The sequence below is a fragment of the Scatophagus argus genome, chromosome 15 (genome assembly GCF_020382885.2).
Source record: "Scatophagus argus isolate fScaArg1 chromosome 15, fScaArg1.pri, whole genome shotgun sequence".
Classification (NCBI taxonomy): domain Eukaryota; kingdom Metazoa; phylum Chordata; class Actinopteri; family Scatophagidae; genus Scatophagus; species Scatophagus argus.
The window spans coordinates 12845379-12867009 of record NC_058507.1 but is presented as its reverse complement, the minus strand read 5'-3'; the positions used below and the strand labels follow the sequence as shown (position 1 = coordinate 12867009).

The following is a 21631-nucleotide window of genomic DNA, read 5'->3' as shown; positions in this document are numbered from 1 at the left end:
GGAAAGCAGAGCTTATGCTATACGCTTCGGCTGTCACGATACTAGCATGACCACAATGAGAGAGCTAACATGCCAGTGTTTAGCGGGCATAATGTTTACCATATTAACCTCTTTCAGGTCGTAAGCAAAATTTCATCTCAATGACAAAACCCAAATTTGCGGTTGGGGCCATGGCCACCATGAGCTGAAGTATAGCCACCCTATAGGCCACCCCAGTAGCACCACACCTGGGAAGCATAGACGTCAGAGAAATAAGACAGAACAATAAGTAAGCATTTTGTACCTTGGGACACTTACTGGTGTAAGCTTCTTTGTTACTTTACCTGCAGGAAAAAGAGCAAAATGTTGGATACACTGAATGTTATTTGATCTGGTCCACCACTGTCTGAATTCCAAATTCCAAAGTGCACGCTAGAGTTGTGTGTTGTTGTGCATAAAGTAGTCCCTTATTTTCTTGTTAGAGGCATTTTTATGTTCATATAACACCAATTTTTGTGCCACCTCAAAATGAGCACTGGTCCCATCCTGCCCACCCCAATGAAAATTGCCTGGCTCTGCCACTGCCTGATGATAGTGCTAAAGGAAAGGTTAGGGGGTCACCAAAGTTAATAAAACTCTTCATTTCATGGCATTTCATCAAAAAGTTGTTGAGACATTTCAGCCAAAAATATAAATGCGTACCTTGAATATTTATACAAAATTTCAGGGCGATACACCACATGACTGAAGTGATGCGTCAGATAAGAGATCGCCATCCCTCGAGCTGCATGACTAGTATGGCTGATGAAAATGACTTAAGTTTCCAAAATATGGATATAGTTCTCAACCCCCTCATCCATACGGTTTCACTGGGTTTCATCACACAGGGATCCCCTTTGCTCATCATAAATATACCGACTTCTCTAATACAAGATAAAACATTGCAAATGCCTCATGAGAGACTATCCATAGCACAGCATTTATTCAGCAGTGGATCAAAGAAGACATCTTCTACCAAGTAAAGCAAGCTGCAGAGTGGACAAGGATTTCCATAAGAGCTGTTCTCTTCTATTCTGCTCCACTGCTGCTGCTGCCTACTCAGTCAGATATAGGAGGCTCCTCCAGCAAAAAGCACTCAGACGCGCTCACTGAAAGTGCCAGGGGCTGGACAACTGTTCTGTTCTGCTCTGTAGTCGTTATTAGCCCTTTCATTGTGGCCTGCCACACCGGAGGTAGTTAGGTTTGTTTTGCTGTAATTAGTGCAACAGACCAGAGTCCATTCAATCTGTGATGTGAATTTTTTTTCTTTGCTCCCTTTGCAGTGTTTGGTGTCCGTGGGTTTGGACTCTAAAAACACAATCTGTGTGTGGGACTGGAGGAGAGGGAGGGTTCTGGCAGCCGCTCCTGGTCATACTGACAGGGTAAACACTTTCTTCCTCCCTGGTCTCCGTCACATGCTCACTATCGACCACTTCAATTAGCTATAAATGCAGGATGGAGTGCCTGCCCAAAGGGGACATAAACAATTTAGGCCTGATTGATTATGAGCTTTGGAGCTCCAGAGTTCCGTCTGAGAGGGTGCACAGCTAATGAAAAGGAATTTTAAAAAGATGAAATGCAGGCAGCTGTTGTTGTCTAACTCAGCCCACACATATAACACAGCCAATACAAACTCACATACACACCTTCTCTTTTCATTTCCTCTGTTATTTTTATAGTTGTGGTCTTTTTCTTCTCTAAGCCTTTTGTCAGAGCCTTTTGTAAAGACATACATGAAGGATCAGTATGGTGCAAACATGATGTTGTGGTGTTTATGTAACAATAAGCCTATATTTAATGCCTTGTATGTTTTCTTCACACAGATATTTGACATATCGTGGGATTTGTACCAGCCGAGCAAGCTTGTAAGCTGTGGTGTCAAACATATCAAGGTACAGCAACTTCCTGGTCATTTTACATCCTGTGGATTATCACCCGCTCTTGAGAGCTAGAGTTCTCACACCTCATTTGCATAATATCTGAAAACAGATTATGATTTCTCGGAAGTTTGAAGAATTCGTTGGCTCCATGCCCCCTTCTCTCATGCCTTCTCTGCTTTATCGCCATGACCATATCAAAGTCTTAAAATAGATGTATGCAAATTTACTTTATTCCGGAGTCCATGGTTGTTAAGCACTTACCATAAGTAGGACAGGCAATGACTCACAGTCTCTTCCCTCAAAACTGTAGTACTCTGCACTGCAGAGAGGTAAAATGTACTCTTTTGATGGGGAACCATGACTCTGCTAACCCTGTTCAGCCCTCCTCATTCAGCTTTTAAAAACCCTCTCCTGTGCAAACTGCAGCTGTGATCGCTTTCCTTTTTCTGGCTTATCTCTATCACTTCTTTTTCACAGAAGAGTGGCGTTCATACATTTTTGATGAGTTCATGCAGGGTGTCTTCGCCAAGCCTTCCCTTGGGATATGTAGTGGTGTTCCTTGAAAGGCACAGCCATTAGGAAATAACAAGGAGTTCAGAGCTGCAGAGGAAGCTTATTTCCAAAACACTGGGAAGAGAGTTAATCATGCTCAGATAGGAAATGTGCCCACTGCCTGTGCAAGACTGAATACTGTGGCTATCTTAAATGGGTTTCATGGAGGCGGGGAGGTTTAGCCTACTGCACGCATTTCCCAGTGGTGTAACATCTTACTGATGACTCCAGCATGTCAATCCAGCTTGACCTACCTCCTCTTGTAGTAATTCCACCCTGAACTATTCCCCCACTGCCACAGCAGAGAAACCCCCTCCAGCTGCTGCATCCAACCCCCGAGAACCCGCTGAATCCTCCGGTCACCCCCCTACTCCTCCACCTCTTTTCCCCTCCCTTCTGGTTTCCTGATGCCAAGGCAATACAGCAATTGTTCCACATAATTCCCCAGCCTTCACCCTGCAGACCATGTGACATCTGCTCCCCAGCCCTGTGCTCGCTCAGCGATTATAGCACTCAGAGCATCCAGGAGATTTAGTCCCAGTAATCCACTCACTAGCGGGCTGAGGAAAACACAACCTCTGTGACGAGGACCGTGGCTGCTGGCAATGCTCTCGTCCTCATGCAGCCCCTCCCAGCTAATTATACAGTCATTTATGTTTTGATTAGTTCAGGACAGCTCAGACCTTAACATGCCCCTCTTGAGCCCACACATACACTCACAGTACCCGCCAGATGCTGATTAGAAGCTTTTCAAAGGGCAGTACCACTGGTTTTGGTGTTGTAGACTAGTGGCTCCCAAACATTTTGGCTTGTGAGTCCTTAAAATGAAGTATCTGCTTGCAACCTCTTATAGCTTGTTGCATTTATTTATTTCTAGAGGCCAGAAGAGGAAAATCATCCTGTCACTAAAAATAAGGAAACATGAGATTAAAGTTACAAATAAACAGAATCTTTCACAGCCAAAAAAAAAAAAGTTTTTTTCTGGTTCCTGTCCTGTTAATAAAGACCAGGTTGGGAACCATTGTTGTAGCCCTTTTATCACAAATCACATTGTAATTTGTAATTGTAATATGTTATTATGAAGTTATGGAGGTTTTCATGCTATCTCTGGAAGGCTTGACATTCACTGTGAAGGAATAAACTGATAGCTTTTCCTAGTGCACAAAATGGCTACATCTGAATGTCTAAAATTTCAAATAACCTTTTAATAATGGTCAGCAAAAACTTCTAACATGTTAGCTTTATACTTTACGGTAACCATGTCCTCAAAAACTGTGTATTTATGTGTATTTTTTTGACAGGGATGGATGACCGCAGCTTTGAGAAAATCAGTTGACCTCTGTTAGCACAGTATTTAGCACTCTGACATCACTCAGGGTCACTGTGGCCTAGCAGGAGGTCATTATGAGTGACATGAAAGGGGTGAGGGGCATTGCAGTGCAGTGGCTGATAGTCTCTACATTAATTACATTGAAAAGGTTTTCCTTGGAGCAATGGTAGAGGTAACTGAGCTGATGACATACCACTAATCCTGGGTCAAGAGGAACAGCTTCCTCTGTGCCGGGAGTTTTCTCGAGTATGTTCAAGAAATTAAAAGTGTTATTCAGAGAAAACAACCCTCTTAACTTCACTGATTTCAACTCTGTGGTCTCTGATTTTCCAGCTTCAATTTATTCCTTTCTTCTGTGCTCTCCCTCTGTGCCTTTCTCTCCTGGCCTCATCATAAACCCCTCCAGCAACTCGTCTCCTCTCGGTAATTCAGCAGCAAAGGGATTAGCCTGCACCCATGTCTCGCTGCCTTATCAGTTGCGGGCAGGGAGGGCTGTGCAGTCATGCTGCATCCTTTCCTGCTGCCTCCTCAACAGGCTGGGCTGTAAAACCCCATCCCACCCCCCTCCTCCACCAACCCTTACACATACCCAGCACTTGACACACTTCAACCTGTGTGTACACCTTCCGAGATTACTCACATGCCTATGATCTTTACTGCTTAACCTTCAGCCCTGACCCCACAAGTAAGCTCACATACATGCAAATGCTCACTCAGAGCTCAGTCAGGAGCTCTGGATCAGGAGAGACCTGTCCCGTTGAGTTGTGTACAAGCCTCAGGTGTTTAATGGCAGGGCTGTATCTGAGGCTGTGATGCCTGTCTCTGATAATCGATCTCTTCTGTTAGCACACAGCAGCCCTATCAGTCAGAAGGATACTTGTTAGTGAGGGTGTGACAGGCTGTCACTATGAAGGAGCCCATTTGTTCACTGAGTGACTGTTTGTCAAGCCTCTGCAGATCAGTTCACATGTGGTCAAAAACAGCATTACCATTTGCCGACAATTTTTGAGCAGAATCATCCTGGTTCAAGGTTATTATTGTTTTTAAAAACTGATTTGTTTTGAACCAATGTTCTCCATCAGGTAGACCAAAAAAGGTTCTGTCACTCTGTCATTTCCTGCCACTTGCCGGTGATGAGTGTGTCTCTCTGTTTCATGTGTCTCAGCAACTGAGACGCCCTCCCCGAGCATTTTGCCTGTGATCTCATCTCCATGCAGACAGAGCGTCTCTCTTTCGCTCTCTCCCCCTCCATTTGATAGATTTAGCCCTCAGACGAGGCCGTGCCCATGCATCCTGATGACCTTGTTTGTGAATAATGAGCCAGCGTGTATGTATGTGTGTGTGTGTCTGTGTCTGTGCATGCTGATCAGGTGGTTACAGCACTGACCCCCAGCAAGAGTTCCCAGTGTCACATGAAGAGGAGGGAGAGCATTTGAATTTGACTTTGCTTTCTTTCAAGGTCTCTCTCTCTCCGTGTGTGTGTGTGTGTTTAATGGATGTGCTCTGTATGTGGCTGTCAAACATAAATGTCTTGATGGTTTTCACTCTGTTGTATCCAAATGTTCCATAATTGCCTATTTATTCTTTCAGGACAGGATTACGGGGGGGATTATTAGCCACATACTGTTTCATTCTTTATGTTTGTGTTTGCAGTTTTGGAGCTTATGTGGTAATGCTCTCACACCCAAACGAGGTGTTTTTGGCAAAACGGGGGATCTCCAAACCATCCTCTGCCTTGCCTGCGCCAAGGACGAGGTCACATATTCAGGTGCCTTGAATGGTGACATCTACGTGTGGAAAGGGATCAACCTGATGAGGACTGTGCAAGGAGCTCATGGGGTGAGTTTATAAGATGAGTGCCTTTTGGTTCTCTGTAGCTCAGGCTGCTTTTGCATGCCCTGCACCCTATACAAAAGGATCACGTTAAAAGAACCAGAGCTGAAGCCACGCATGCTGGCTTTGTTTGATTCTACTCAGTAGAAAAGGATCAGCCTTTTGCTCCACAGGATTAAATGATATCTATTGGATCAACAGCTGGGTGAGGGGATGGATGGGGGGAGGGGATAATGACTACAGTACACGTTCATTCCAGCTTTTGGTACCACCAAATCTCTGACTGAGAGTTTAACAAGGTGCCTCCTTGTGCATACAAAATCCTTGATCGAAACGGGGCCTTCAGTAGAATTTTCTAGTGATAAAAAAAATGACACCCCCACATTACCCAGTTCTGTGTTATCTTGAGGCCACAGGAGCAGGTTTGTAATTGTGAAAGCCTTGTTAAGCAAATGTCTGACTGAGCAGCAACACTATACAGCCTGTGTTTCTGGGGCTGGTTCTGTCATTGCTCATTTGTTGTGGAGATCCTCACTGAGAGCCTCTCATTTCCTCCAGTCAGGGATTTTCAGCATGAATGTCTGTGAAGAGGGCTTCGCCACCGGGGGCCGAGATGGCTGCGTCCGGCTGTGGGATCTCAACTTCAAACCAATTACTGTCATTGATCTCAGGGAAACAGACCAAGGTTATAAAGGTGATGTCAAACTGCCTCCTTTTTCCCTTTGTGTGAGTACAGAAGAGTTGCAGGCCAAATCATGGTCTCCTGAGGTACTGGAAGAATTGTATAAAGTTACAAAGAACACCCTTTATGGCATTTCTGTTCTCCTTACTAATATTCTCTTTCTTTTCTATTTCTCCTATCTCTTGTATTTATAATCTTGGATCTAACAGTAGCTAGAGGTGAAAATAGCCGAGGTGGGTAATGTCACGACGGGCGGAGTTATTAACCGTGTCAGTCTGTTTGTAGCCGTCCCCACATTGTTCTGCTGTTCCACTTGTTGTTAGTAAGTCCAAGCGCTGTTGCAGTTTTACGCCGTATACAGATGTTATGATCACATACGTATACAGCATATGCTTCCTCCATCCTATTCTGGTTGTGTAACCTAGAGTTAGTTGCAGATTGGCTTGACAACATGTGCCGTTGTTGTATTTTCCTCCGTCCTAGGTAGCCTGCAAATGGCTATTTGCACCTCCTGTCTTTATTATCCCTGTTGCATCTCTTATAATGAGTGTATAAATGTTGGCAAATGTCTGTCTGATTTCATGTTAGCATGCTTTTCCTTTTTTTTTTTCCTGATTTACAAATGTATGCATGTGTTTTGACAGGGTTGTCGGTGCGCAGTGTGTGCTGGCGGGGAGATCACATCCTGGTGGGCACACAGGACAGCGAGATCTTTGAGGTGGTGGTCCACGACCGCAACAAGCCCTTCCTCATCATGCAGGGTCACTGTGAGGGTGAGCTGTGGGCTCTAGCTGTTCACCCCACTAAGCCCCTGGCCATGACAGGAAGCGATGATCGCTCAGTCAGGTGAAGCTTCAGCATGAGCTGGGGAGTTTTTGTGAAAAAGTGCTGCCACCTTACTGCATTTTTAAATAACTGTTTATTAATTCAATTTCTAAGTTTGTTTAAAAGTACAGTTATTGATAATATTCTTCCTTTGTTGGGAGCATAACCTATTACTCCCTTACTCATTACTTAGTTACTTGCAGTAATACACAGTCAGGTAGAGGAACATCTTCCCATTTACTTGCTTTAAAATTTGGAAGAGTAGCACACTCTCCTTCTTAGTTTTCTGATGAAGATCTTCCTGAATCTAGAGTTTGCACCGATGCATTTTGTTTACTATCACGACGCAATTGTCAGTCTGTCTTAAACTAGATACATCAGCAACGCAGACCTCATTGCCATAGCTGTTTGACTCTCACAGCTTTGCCTCTTTATCTGTCTTACCCCACTGTGTCTAAAGGATATGGAGCCTTATAGATCATGCACTGATAGCTCGATGTAACATGGAGGAGCCTATCCGCTGTGCAGCTGTGAGCACTGATGGCATTCACTTGGCGCTTGGAATGAAAGATGGCTCCTTTACCATCCTCAGAGTCAGGTTGGTGCAACATTCAATGGTTAAATAGAAAACTTTGATGCCCTGCAAATGGCCACAACCTATAGAGAGCCTCATCATTTTGCGTCCATGTTAGACCCTCATTCCAAACTACATCTCTCTGCTTCTCTCCAGAGATATGACAGAGGTGGTCCACATTAAGGACAGGAAGGAAGCCATCCATGAGCTGAAGTATTCCCCCGATGGAGCCCACTTGGCTGTGGGCTCTAACGATAATTCAGTGGACATCTATGGTGTGGTGCAGAGGTATAAGAAAGTGGGCGAGTGCATTGGCTCCAACAGCTTCATCACTCATATGGACTGGTCTACAGACAGCAAGTTCCTGCAGACCAATGACGGCAGTGGCAGGAGGCTTTTCTACAGGATGCCAAGTAAGGCTTCTTTCCCGGGGCGATTATTTTTGCAGCACAGCCATTCAAACTATATGAATCATATGCTGTGTAAAATACTGCCAATGCAAAAGAAAAACAGAATTGTTACACTGAGTACACCGAATAGTGTCACTGAGCTTTTTTGTGAGATAAAATGTTTCTGTCCTTTGTTGAGGTGGGAAGGAGGTGACCAACAGGGAAGAGCTGAAGCTGGTGCAATGGGCTTCATGGACATGTGTGTTGGGCCCTGAGGTTAATGGAATATGGCCCAAGTACTCAGATATCAATGACATTAATTCTGTGGATGCCAACTTTAACAATCAAGTCCTTGTAACAGCTGACGACTATGGATTAGTCAAACTTTTACGATATCCATGTATAAAAAAAGGTAAAGAAGAACCAGTTGTTTCATTCATAAAGTTAAGCACAGAAACTCTGATTTTATTATCTTCTGTGTTAACAGTGTGTTTTCTCTTGATTTTAGGTGCAAAATTTAAAAAGTATCTTGGTCACTCAGCCCACATAACCAATGTCAGATGGTCACACGACTACCAGTGGGTCATATCTATCGGTGGTGCCGATCACTCAGTGTTCCAGTGGAAGTTTGTTCCTGAAAGAAAGTCTAAAGAAGCTCTACATATAGCACCACAAGGTATGATGTTCATGCCCTGCCCCATAATGTAGTAAAACAAAATTGACATTTCTCTGAATCCAAATATCATTGCTATGTTTTAAAATATATGTAGAAACCAGTTACTTACATTACTGAGAATGTTTATTTCACAAAATCAGTGGCTCCTGCCAAAAAGACAAATCAAGCTAAGCCGAGACCTCAGATGGAAATTTTAATGTCTACTCAATCTCAGAACAGAGTGTGTTTTTATACCCCTAATGGAATAGTTTTCTGGGGGAAATGTACTTGTTCACTTGCTTACTGAGTGTTGAAGTTGGAGCCAGGAGGTAATTTGCTTAGTATAAACCCTGGAAGAAGAGAGGACAAGCTTGCCTAACCACAACTGCTAAAGCCAAACAAGTTTTGACTGGCAAAGCAACAACAATGTAACCTGTCCGCCGACAGGACTGGTGTGAATAGGACAGCAGGAAAAGGACTCACATGCAGATGATTGAGACAGAGCTGGTGCAGAATAAATATTTATTCACAAAAATCAAATTCATAGCTTACGGGACATGACACAAACAGGTACATGAGCTGGGTTCCAGGTAACAGGTTGAAGATGCTGAAACAAACAATAAACTTTAATCCAGCATATAAGCCCTCGTAAACAATGAATTTTCATTTTTACTCTTCAGTTTTTGTTCATATTGCACAAATGAGATATAACCTGATAAGTAGTGAGCTTTAGAGGATGCTCAAAGAAATTGAAAAATCATTATCAAAATCATGTCATCTATTAGCAAGAAAGGCAATGTCCATTTTGCAAAATGTCAAACTATTCTTTTAAACTGAGCTTCTCCTAGTATCTGTTTGAATGGAAAGCTAATTCCACAGTAGTAGTGATAGTGTTACCCCATTTAATGAAATGATATGTCACAGTACATTTCTTAGTTACCTATTAGGGGTTGTATGAATGTAACTGGCTGTTACATAATATGCATCCATACTGCTCCCACCAGCCTCATAAATTTGATGTGTTAACCGCCAGAGAGCAATACACTAGACTGGTCCCTTCCCGTACTTTCCTTTTACGAACCACCATTTCCATAAAGCTCTGCAAAGACACAGCCATCACATTAATTAAGACCAATCCGATAAAAGTGAATGAAGCTTGCAAAGTATAATTGCATTGTCATTCCCAAGTCATATTTTTTCCAGAGACAGCATGCAACTGTGCTCTCAGAAATTAAAGCACACCCTAACTGCCTTTCCTTTTAATTCTCCTAATGGATCTTGCGAGTAGCCACGCTCAGCTGCCAGTTCTGCTTATTGCCTCGTCCTGGCATGGCTTTAATGTGCTGCATCAGCGATTTTATGCATTTGTCTTGAGCAATGTCACTGTGAAGCACAACTGCCTGATAAATAGGAGATGTCACAATATGATTACATGATCAACCCTCACTTCTACTGAAACATGCTGCAGTGTTTTCTTTACTGTGTGTGCAGTTTGTCTGATTTTAGAGGAAAAGAAGGAGGGGTGATTCAACATTGTTTCTGTCTGCAGAGACCTTGGCAGACTCTAACAGTGAGGAGTCGGACTCTGATCAGTCGGACGTACCCGAGATGGACTCAGAAATCGAGCAGGAGACTCAGCTCACCTATAGACGACAAGTTTGTGATCATGTTAATGTTCACCTTTTAAATATGTCTTTCTGAAAGTCGCATTTGTTATTAAACACACACATTTTATACTCAGGTTTATAAAGAAGATCTACCTCAGCTCAAAGAGCAGTGCAAAGAGAAACATCGGACAACGGCCATGAAGAAGAGAGAGCGAGCACCAGGGAGTGGGGTTAAGCTGCATTTTGTTCATGGGTAAGCTTACAACATAGTATCACAAAAAAGAAACTTTGGAAAGGCTGATATTTCAAGATAAATTTCAAGTAGCATTCCAAGTATTTTGATATTGTAATGAAGCCCTTCATATAGCCTTTTTTTTCTCCAAGCAATTACACTATTTTTTTTTTGTGTGCAGCTACCGGGGTTATGATTGCAGGAGCAACCTGTTCTACACCCAGACCGGTGAGATAGTCTACCATGTAGCTGCCATTGGGGTTGTCTACAACAGACAGCAGAATACCCAACGTTTCTACATGGGTCATGATGATGACATCCTCTGTCTGGCTATCCATCCCTTGAAGGACTTTGTGGCAACAGGCCAGGTATCTGCCAGCACTTCATATATCAAATATCCAAAGCTTTTTGGATCTAGTCTGGTCTTTTAAATCTAATTTGCTTTGTGGCTCCTCAGAGATGAACTTAAAGAGATTCTGTGTTTTTGTGTATCCAGGTTGGCAGAGATTCCTCCATCCACATATGGGACACAGAAACGTTAAAGCCCATGTCTGTGCTGAGGGGATTCCACCAGCTGGGAGTGTGCGCTCTGGACTTTTCTGGTAACGCTCAGTGTTGCTTTCTCAGGCTGGTTTTAGTCCTCCTACCCATGCAGATTCAACATAGCATTCTTTTTGTATTCACAAAGTCTTCCAGATATCCTGCTTTCACAGGGGAACAAAAAACTTCTTTCGCACATGAAAGAAAGGGGCAAATTCACAAGACACCCAATTTACAAGCAACAGGGAGAAATTTATATCGGCTGTCTTTCAGACACAGCAGTCTGACAGCATCAAGGTAGAGCTGTTCCTCTCACTGCCTTTAATTGGTCCCAGACAGGAGCACTGCTGTGATCTGTATGTCAGTGTCAGTGAATCACCTCCTGTAGATCAAGCTCACCAGCTGCTTTCATGTTGCTAATAAGGGCCAAACTTCAGTGAACCAAAGCAGGAGCTGGCTCTGTCTGTGCCGTACTCAGTGGTTTTGGTTTTTCCTCCACAGCGGATGGCAAACGTCTGGCCTCGGTAGGCCTGGACGACAATCACACCATTGTGCTGTGGGACTGGAGGAAGGGGGAGAAGCTCTCTGCCATGCGGTGAGTACAGTTTTATTAGAGCATCACCTTTTAAAACACGCTATCTGCTATCTCCACATCCTGAAAGCTTTGACAAACTTTCCAGCTAATAAGATTGTTTCAGTGCTTTTAGTTTAAATATGGACATTTATTGATGAGGGTTAAATTGAAGCCACTTTGCTGTGTCAGCTGAGAGCATGATTGATGAAGGAGAGGAAAGAAAGGAAATTACCTTTTAGATTATGAGGCTGCTCCACTGCGACACTTAACCCTGCCAGAATAGAGAGTAATAGTAAGAGTTTGGCGCCAGGGCCCCGACTGTAGATCTATAATTTAAAAAAATTACTTTAAATGTACATCTTCCATGGCCTTGTTCTGGTCAGTTAATTTGACGTGTCAGATTTTATTTTGACAAGGAAACATTAAGGAAAAAAAAAACATCTGTCTTTTATGGATATCACCTGTTTCTGAGGTACAAAACAACACATAAAAAGCAAATGGTTCACAAAAGCAATCGGGTAATAAAAATAATAAATGAAAAGTAATAACAGGAGAGTTGCAAGGATGAGTCAAACATCCAGTCCTGGTGGCCGGTCCACATTTTAAAAATACATTAAATGTGAGGGAAGACTTACTCTACAAACAAAGTGATGTAATCCTAAGCTCGGGTGTGACAGACTGATCTCCTGTGCTGCTGGATGCAATGGTATGAATGATTGCTATACATAGGATGTAAACAATATATGCGGCCAGATATAGGGCATCCACACCGATCTTGCACATTCGTTACAAGTGGATTACCTTACCAGACTTGCATTTTGAATTGCACGACAAGCGTGAGAGGTGTAAATTTGTTCAGAACATTTCACTGTAGCTAAAATTATATAACCAGGAAACCAGAAGGAAGCAGAAGTATCTAACTGGAAAACATCCACATTCCAAAATATCTTTGCTTTTGCTTTGTTGCATGCTCTACTTGATGTTCATATTTAGTATCTACTCCACTGAAATTCCCCCTGGCTAGTTTGGAGCCGTGCATTGCTGGTTGTTCTCCTGCGTGTTGTATGCCAGGCTCTCAGTGCAGCCCAGGGACAGCTTGGAGCTGCGCTAATCTCCTTTGCAGACCCTGGTGGGTCGTGCAGTGAGGCGGGCAGAAGGAAATGGGGCCTGACAGAACCTAGCTTGTGCACCACCACTGTCTAGTCTTCAGCTGAGAGTGGAGGAGTGGGTGTGAGAGGCAGACAGTGAGTGAAGGTGAAGGATGGGAATGTGGGGTGGTGAGAGGTATAGCCAGGAAGGGCTTAGTGAGAGTAAGAGACAAAGAAAGAGGAGAGGAGGAGTGGGGTGTATTTCTTCACTGAGACGGATAACAATGCAACAAAGAAGTTAAAGTGTCGGGTATGGTGCATCACGTCAGACCGGACCAGCTACCGATCCTTAATGTTCACAATGTGCAATGCAACCACAGGGTAAAACAAAGATTCAAAGAATGGAAGTTTATTTCTATCCCCAGTGTCTTTGCAATGCTTATTAAGGAGCCAAAAACTGAGCCATCCCAAGTGTGACACCTAGACAGTAAAACAATGCAAAGAAATTTTTTTAATCCATACCAACAAGGAAAAAGAAAAGCATCATAAATGATAGAAATGGCACACAAGTTGACCTGTAAATTGAGTCTGTAAGTGCAGACATTAAATAGTTTAACAATATGTCGTGATAATGCTCATGTATCCTTACTAATTTAAACTGTCACACATTATTTGTCCAACCCAGTACATCATAGGATGGATTTATTATGTGATACTCCAGACTCCTTTTTCACAAGATTAAGAAGTGTATGTCACACTGTGTGTGTTTTTGGTTATGTTTTGTCTTTTGGTTTTTGGTCCATGTGACGAAAACCTGGAACACAATACATGGGTGTTCCAGGTTTTCGTCATGTCCTCTTTTACTTTGAAAGTGTCACTGACCCCTGTGTCTGTTTTATGTAGCTTTGCTTTAGTTTATCCTGATTGTTTTCTCCTCCCTAATGTGTTGCACCTGTGTCTTATTACCTTGTCTACTTAGTCCTCATCTTCCCCGTCAGTCTTTGTCAGCTTGTTGTACTTGTGCTGTTCGTCTTCATGCCAGGAATCGCTTTTGTCTTGTCATGCCATGTTTGGTTCAGCCCTCTGTGTCAGCAACGCCATTTTCTGTCAGAGAGGGCTCAGAGGGCTGCAGAGGGTTGAACCCCGATGGAGAGTCACAGAGGCTGGCAGGCAGGCGTTCAAATTAATAGCCTTTTTAATGATATCAAAAAACTCGAATTCACGCACTTTCTGTGGAAAAAACGATCATGAAAACTGTGGTGACCAAACGTGGCATGACAAGACAAAAGCGATTCCTGGCATGAAGACAAACAGCACAAGTACAACAAGCTGACAAAGAGTGATGGGGAAGATGAGGACTAAATAGACAAGGTAATAAGACAGGTGCAACACATTAGGGAGGAGAAAACGATCAGGATAAACTAAAGCAAAGCTACATGAAACAGACACAGGGGAAGTGACACTTTCAAAGTAAAACGGGACATGATGAAAATCTGGAACATAATACATGACAAGACAAACATGAAACATGACACATGGACCAAAAGCCAAAAGACAAAACATAACCAAAAACACATGCAGCATGAAAGTATACAAATTTAATATTTTTTCCATGCATATTTTGTGGTATAACAATGTCTTTCAGGGGCAGCAAGGACAAGATATTTGTTGTCAAAATAAATCCCTACCTTCCAGACAAGCTCATCACAGCTGGTGTGAAACATATGAAGTTTTGGCATAAGGCTGGTAAGACCCCTGGGTTTTTTTTGTTTTGTTTTGTTCTGTTTTTATTGAATAACAGAGTCTCTAACAAGCAGAACTCTTTCTTAGCTGTGAGCTGACTGTCTGCCTCGCTCTTTCTTCAGGGGGTGGTCTAATTGGTCGCAAGGGGAACATGGGGAAGACAGAGACTATGATGTGTGCCGTATACGGCTGGTCGGAGGAGATGGTGTTTTCAGGCACATGCACGGGGGACATTTGCATCTGGAGGGACATGTTCCTGATGAAGACTGTCAAGGCTCATGACGGCCCTGTATTCAGTGTGCACGCTTTAGAAAAGGTACCGCAGGGAAAAGGCTCTTTCCCTGACCAGTGAGAGCTTTTTCAAAAATATTTAAAATATTTGAACTACTGTTTAGCTCTCTGTTTAGCTGCAGTTAGGGAACTGGATAGTATAGACAAAAGTTTATGTCAGGGCTGCCAAGCTGACTGTTGTTTTTGTGAGAGATAATCATGCTAACTTTATGTTATTATTTTACTGGGTCTTTTTTTTTATAGTGAGAAGTATTTAAGTGTGCTCAGACAGTGACATGCTCAGATAGCAGATCGCTGCAGCTTTAACTGTGCCCATATATTATCCCCGTAGGGATTTGTAACAGGAGGAAAGGATGGTATAGTTGCTCTGTGGGACGACACCTTTGAGAGATGTCTCAAGACGTACGCCATCAAGAGAGCAGTACTAGCTCCAGGCTCTAAAGGTAAGAAGGTCAACCTGTTCAATTGCCTTTCACTCTCCTTGGATTCTTTCAATGCAAATCCATTTAAAACACCTAACACTTTTAGCTGAAATGATGAAGAGAAAGATTTCTTCACATCCCCTGCCCCCAGTCCAAAGTCTCTGACTCTGTGTTATAACTCATCAACCCTACAGGCTTGCTTTTGGAGGACAACCCCTCCATACGTGCCATATCTCTGGGCCATGGCCACATCCTGGTGGGGACCAAGAATGGAGAGATCTTGGAGGTGGACAAGAGTGGCCCCATTACTCTGCTGGTCCAGGTAAAATAGCAATAAAAATAACTCCCAAACAAATCTAAGAATATGCAGTACATCAGTTTGCACCTGAGTTTCAGCTTCCCAGACAGGATATTCATGAGGATGCTACCTGTTTTTCTGCAGTATAATGAGCTGAGTCTGTAAGGCAACTTTCTCCAAGTTAGTAAAGATTTGAAAGGTGGAAGATGAACTGAAAGACATCACAGTTAGCATCTGCCCTGCTTCCTTTTTTTCTTAAAGGGTAATTTTATTGCATTCTAATGAAGGGGAAGACTGCTGTGAAATAGTGTTCAAGGGTTCTCTCCTTAAGGATTACGTGAGTCACCTAACTTGCTTGCTGTTGGCAAGGTGACAAAAGGCTGAATTGACAGATTACTTATCTGAAGCAAGCTTCAGTTCAGTGCAAGTTGATTTTAGATATTTTGTTGAAATGAATGAAAACTCGTGGTTATGTGGTGGGATGTTTAGTGTCATAAAACCACCACTGTCTGTTTTATGCAGCAACTCCGAATCACCGAGCCGATGGCTATGAACAGCAATAAATTCTTGGCACTGAATGGGAAACTGTTAATTTGGTTAAGTGGTCCTGCAGAGTCTCCCAGGCTCCTCTGATTGTAGGTCGACTGAGTAAATGCTGTTGATTGCTCTTTTCAAATGCTCTACATGTACAAGCACATTTCGAAAGATGGGATCAGCTGATAAGAGAAGCAACGGTTATCCTAAGTTATCTCTTGTATGGATAGCATAGTAAATGAACCGGTTAGAAATCAAAAGATGAACTGAATTGAGGGCAAATACATTAATGAATAATTTTATAAGTAAATTAACATACAAACGAACACAAACCAGCTCTTGTAAATATTCAGAAGCTACTTAAAACAAACTTAGCGTGAGTAATTAACACCATTTCTCAAGTATTGTTTGACTGTTCTGATAGTGGCAATTTAGCGCAAAAAATCTCACCAGCTAAGCAAATAAATACATAATAAATAAATTTTTCCAAAACAAAATCTACAGTATTAATTTTGAGTACATTCTTTTTATTTTAAATAGAATAAATTAACTATGCTGTTGTATTTGTGTGCAGGGTCACATGGAAGGTGAAGTCTGGGGCCTGGCCACTCATCCCCACCTCCCTCTCTGTGCCACCGTCAGCGATGACAAAACCCTGCGCATATGGGACCTCTCACCCAGCCACTGCATGCTGGCTGTACGCAAACTTAGAAAAGGTGAGTCACCGCTCTAAGAGATGAGTGTATTTTCTGATAGAAAGTGCACTAGTCCCAGGGCTATAACAAATTCATTATCCTATACAGGTGGGCGGTGCTGCTGCTTCTCCCCTGATGGCAAAGCCTTGGCTGTGGGCCTGAATGACGGAAGCTTCCTCATTGTGAACGCAGACACCCTGGAGGACCTGGTGTCCTTCCACCACCGCAAGGACATCATTTCAGATATCAGATTCTCTCCAGGTTTGTGGTTCACCTCCGCATTTCTCCTTCCGTACAAAAACTCCCTTCAAATCCTGGTCTGAGAAGTAAAGTCCTCTAGCCCTCTAAAGTCTGTGTGCCCTTCAAAGCATCTTAGTGTATGTAGGATGCCATGCAGAAGTTCAGCGGGTATACATATTTCCTTCCTCCTGTGAGAGATATTGCTGCAGGCATGACCCAAATTAATGGCTTTCTGAAATAGGGCTAAGACAGCAAGAGTAGAATGAAAAACAGTGGGGGTGGACAAAATGAGAGCAAGAAACTAAACTCTCTGTCACCTGAACGCTTAACCTTGATCCTCAATGCAACTGATCCTGTTTCTCAACCCAACACCCATGAGTCCCTGAGAGCCTACATCTTAAACCATTGGCTAGAGCACATTTTGAGTCACTATCACACTGAAAGATTGTTGATTTTAAATCAGCCTTATTGAAAGATCTCTAATGTTCAGTCAAGGTATGCTATGCTAAAAATAATAATAATAAATAGTAATAATGATAAATAATAATAATAACACACTTTTTTCTTCTTGTTAGTGCCCAATAACATGAAAAATTAAAAAAGGGCAAGTAGCTTGGCCTGATGGGAATTTTCTGACACACATTAAGGACTTAAATAAAAGGTTAAGGGGTTACCAAAGTTATTATGGTCAGTCCTGAGGTGGATTTGAATGCCTGCATTTCATGCAGAATCACAAATATAGTCTGCTCCTGGCGCCACAGTGAGGTGATAACCAATGTCATTAGAGTGCATTGTGTTGGGAGTATTAATGTCTGTACAAATCTGTTCAGTAGATGCTAAGATATTTCACTGGGTCATTGAAAACTTTTACTTGTTGGTGTTGCTGGAGGAAAAGTCAGAGGATCACCAAAGTCAGCTGAATTGACTGAATGACTGACTGAGTTTTGTTTGCCCAGGTGCTGGGAAGTACCTTGCAGTAGCATCAGGAGACACCTTTGTCGATATTTATAATGTAATGAGCAGCAAACGGGTTGGGGTGTGCAAAGGATGCCTCAATTACATTACCCATTTGGACTGGGACAAGAGAGGTAAATGTGCTTCCTTAAATACTATTATCTCATTAAATCCTAGCTAATGACTGGCAATTATGGATTCAAAATGTAAAAAAATGGTTCAGCATCATGATCCACTGGGCTTTTTCATTCACAGGAAAACTCCTCCAAGTCAACACAGGTGCTAAAGAGCAGTTTTTTTTTGAAGCTCCACGTGGCAAGAGGCAAAGCATCCCGGCCACAGAGGTAAGCAAGCCGAGGAGGCACAGGAGCAGCCGTGGTTATTGTGCTGTTGGCCCACTTTTTCCCTTCGGGATCAGAGGAGGTTCAGGGAAGGGTAGTGAAGCATTAACATGGCCCATTTTTCTCCGGTATCATTCTAATTCTGGCAGTGGAAGTGGGATAGTGTTTAGGGTCTCTTTAATACAGCATGACATTCACACACCTTGCGAGGGAGACATTAAGAAAATAAGGGTCAGAGATGATAGATGCTGCTGGTTCACGTGTCACTGTAGCCTCAGAGATGCTCTCCTGTCTCACCTCATCATGATACATGACACTCTCCTCTTTCCCTCGCATTCATTTCACTCTCCTCTTTTGCACGTGATCACAGCATCATTATTGACGGGCAGTAGGTGTTTGGTTTCTCTCTTAACTTTTTTATATTGTATTCTATTTATCAATTAGACAATTTCTCACAGTGATAACATGTCTGCTGTTTCAAGCTATGGAGTCCCTCAAGGTTCTGTTCTTGCCCTATTTATTTTCTATTTGTTGGGCTTAAATTCATCATCGTAATTAACTTTGCCCCTTTCACTCATTACTTGCCTGTCAGATGAGGTGAACTCAGCAGACTAAAAAAAGTAGTGCCAGGATGTCCCAGTACTTTCTTAATTAAAATCAGGATAAAACAGTATTAAACAGAATTAATGCAAAATTTTAGTTATTATCTGTCAGACTTTTCACGGTTAAGCATCTGAGTAAATTTTTGAAATGTTATGTTGTATTTTGCTGCTCTATGGTTTGTTACTTTCCTGTTGGTTTCATAGTTAATGCTTTTATTATGAATTGCTTTGTGGCTGTGTGTTATATAAACAAATCTTTGCTTACTCACTTGGTTCAGGTGGAGAAGATCGACTGGAACACATGGACGTGTGTCTTGGGAGCGTCTGTTGAGGGCATATGGCCTTTTATCAGCGAGGTCACTGAGGTGACCACCGCCTGCCTTAGTAACGACAAGAAGGTGCTAGCAACAGGAGATGACTTAGGATACGTCAAGCTCTTCAGATACCCTGTCAAAGTAAGACACTGCATTAGTCTTTGTATTATGTGGTTTGAGTGTCTCATGATTAAAGGCTTAGGTTTAAAGTCTATGCAAATGTTATGTTAATTTCTGTGTTAATGTCACAAGTGTTAAACAACTCTTGTCCCCCCCAGGGGAAGTATGCAAAGTTCAAACGCTATGTGGCCCACAGCACACATGTTACCAATGTGCGATGGACCCATGATGACAGCCTCTTGGTGACGGTCGGTGGGGGAGACACGTGCCTCATGATTTGGGCCCATGAGCCCGAGGGCCACCGAGAATTCAGACAGTGTGACAGTGAGGAGTCGGACATCGAGAGTGAGGATGATGGAGGTGAGAGATGAGCTTCCTTTTGGGGTTTTTATTCACCAAATATTTCTGTTCCTAAAGCGAAATCTGTGACATTTCTGTCTCTCACCAGGTTATGACAGCGATGTGACCAGAGAGAACGAGATCAACTACACCATCAAGGCCTTATCCACCAACATGCGACCCATGACAGGTGTGAAACCCCACTTGCAGCTGAAAGAGCCCTCTGTGGATGAAAGGTAATCCTCGGTGAAGCTATAATGATTCAAATACCTCAGAAAGACACTCCTGAGCAGTGAGAGAATAGCTTCTAGGAATTTCTGCCTGTCATAGTACAGAAAAAGGCATCTGCGTCCAGTCCAAGCTTGCTCTCTTCAGTCAACATTTTCTTTTCTTGTGTGAAATTCCTGCCCTGTCCCTGCCCTTTTGAAATAACTCTGGTTTTTCTGCTCCTCTTCTTTCCTTTAATGGCTGTCCATCTGTAATTATGCTGCTTCGTTCTTTAATTCTGCTTGAAGACAAGGGGTGGTCAGGTAAGCTCTTGTGCCCATGTACAGTATGTTGATTTTGGACAAATGATTTAGCAGTGGTTGTGGTTGAAATATGTGTTGAGAGAATGTGCCATATGGTCAACCCTGTCCCCTTCAAAATAGCCACAGTAAAACAAAAGGTGTCAAGATTGAGGGTGGTACACAAGAACTATCTTTCATTTCTTGCAGTTTTAAAGAAAAGCTTGGATGTGTGTGTAACGCATTTGCTTCCTCAGAAAAAATCCACCAGTCTTAATGATTCACATTTCACTGGGTTTTCAGCAGAGTGTAATTTGCTTGTCCACTTTAACAGGCAGCAGGATGAGTAGGATGCACATGAAGTGTTTCTATTAGTGAGTGAGTCTGGGAAATGAACACAATTAACATGGATTAACTTCACATATGAAACCAGAAGGAATGTTAGACATTTATCCATCCCTAAAGAGATCCTCTGTCTAAGTATTTTTTAAGGAAGTATGGTTTACATGGCTGGTTATAAACAGAGCTTGCAAACATTTTCAAATCTTCCATCATCGTAATCCATCTTTAAGTGTGTCACAGACTGTTGCAGCCTCAGGTTTATTGATTACCACATTAGTTTTCTGACGATGATGCAAGCAATCCACGCAGCATCTTCTGGGCAGTTGCTGTCATGATTATAAACAACAGTTCTGACTCCTGACCCCTGTGTTTTATGTCCTCAGTGGCTGAGGTGTTGTGTTTCTTGTGTGTCTACCGGGCAGCTGTGAACGCAGTGAGAAACCTTTTCCTAATTCTTGTTTTTTTTTCTTTGTTACTGCTGCCATGAAGAGGTTCTAGGTAAGCTACTTGCTGGTCCTTTTATTACTTTATTGAGCACAAACACAATTTTTCTTAAGCTATTTGTAAATTAAATATGAAACCTGTATTTTCTTGGTGTTTGTTTGACTGTAAAACAAGGTCAAGGTAACAGTTTATCCATACAGTCTTTAAATTATTAATAGTTTTTCTTATAACACTGTGCTTTAAATGTACACTAAAAAGCCATACTACTTATAGACACATTTTCTTCCAAGTGAATCAGAGAAAGCTGTTTTTAGGTGATTTGGTGAGTGAAAAAGGTTTGAAAATGTTATTATCACAGTTTTTTGTGTGCACATAGGAGCAAATATTTGTGGAATATATTTCAAAAGAATAATTAACACTGTCATTTTATTTTCATTTTTTTATTTTCATTATTGCCATCATTATCTTCATCATCTGCATGATAAACAGATTCGTGGCAGCCGTCTTATCCCAGCTGTCTGTTTCAGGCCTCCTGTCAGCCGAGCGCTGCCACAGCCGGAGAAGCTGCAGACCAACAATGTTGGCAAAAAGAAGAGACCCATTGAGGTGGGAAGCACCTCACATCCTTAATGAAACACAGCAAGCAAACTGACATATCCAGATGGTG

At 42.4% G+C, this 21631-nt stretch overlaps 1 protein-coding gene across 11 annotated transcripts in view; it reads left to right on the top strand.

Annotated features, from left to right (window-relative positions):
• Window positions 1-21631, top strand: part of eml5 (EMAP like 5) — a 36080-nt gene that overhangs the window by 8448 nt on the left and 6001 nt on the right. For 3 of the 11 annotated variants that reach the window (XR_006845411.1, XM_046412928.1, XM_046412931.1), the window contains exons 3-30: window positions 1302-1400; window positions 1842-1910; window positions 5434-5619; window positions 6172-6307; window positions 6940-7141; window positions 7581-7718; window positions 7851-8107; window positions 8283-8495; window positions 8592-8759; window positions 10288-10394; window positions 10480-10598; window positions 10759-10945; window positions 11074-11179; window positions 11619-11712; window positions 14425-14525; window positions 14645-14838; window positions 15145-15256; window positions 15430-15557; window positions 16642-16783; window positions 16871-17023; window positions 17959-18090; window positions 18212-18300; window positions 19178-19354; window positions 19492-19693; window positions 19782-19908; window positions 20188-20202; window positions 21010-21018; window positions 21492-21570. Coding sequence is in view for 6 of the 11 variants with exons in the window: in XM_046412928.1 (XP_046268884.1) it covers window positions 1302-1400; window positions 1842-1910; window positions 5434-5619; window positions 6172-6307; window positions 6940-7141; window positions 7581-7718; window positions 7851-8107; window positions 8283-8495; window positions 8592-8759; window positions 10288-10394; window positions 10480-10598; window positions 10759-10945; window positions 11074-11179; window positions 11619-11712; window positions 14425-14525; window positions 14645-14838; window positions 15145-15256; window positions 15430-15557; window positions 16642-16783; window positions 16871-17023; window positions 17959-18090; window positions 18212-18300; window positions 19178-19354; window positions 19492-19693; window positions 19782-19908; window positions 20188-20202; window positions 21010-21018; window positions 21492-21570 (3741 nt within the window). In the remaining 5 variants the exon portion in view is untranslated. Of the gene's footprint in view, window positions 1-1301; window positions 1401-1841; window positions 1911-5433; window positions 5620-6171; window positions 6308-6939; window positions 7142-7580; window positions 7719-7850; window positions 8108-8282; window positions 8496-8591; window positions 8760-10287; window positions 10395-10479; window positions 10599-10758; window positions 10946-11073; window positions 11180-11618; window positions 11713-14424; window positions 14526-14644; window positions 14839-15144; window positions 15257-15429; window positions 15558-16641; window positions 16784-16870; window positions 17024-17958; window positions 18091-18211; window positions 18301-19177; window positions 19355-19491; window positions 19694-19781; window positions 19909-20187; window positions 20203-20903; window positions 21398-21491; window positions 21571-21631 lie in introns of those variants that run through there. The other 8 variants (XR_006845413.1, XR_006845412.1, XR_006845415.1 and 5 more) reach the window with 8 other exon arrangements.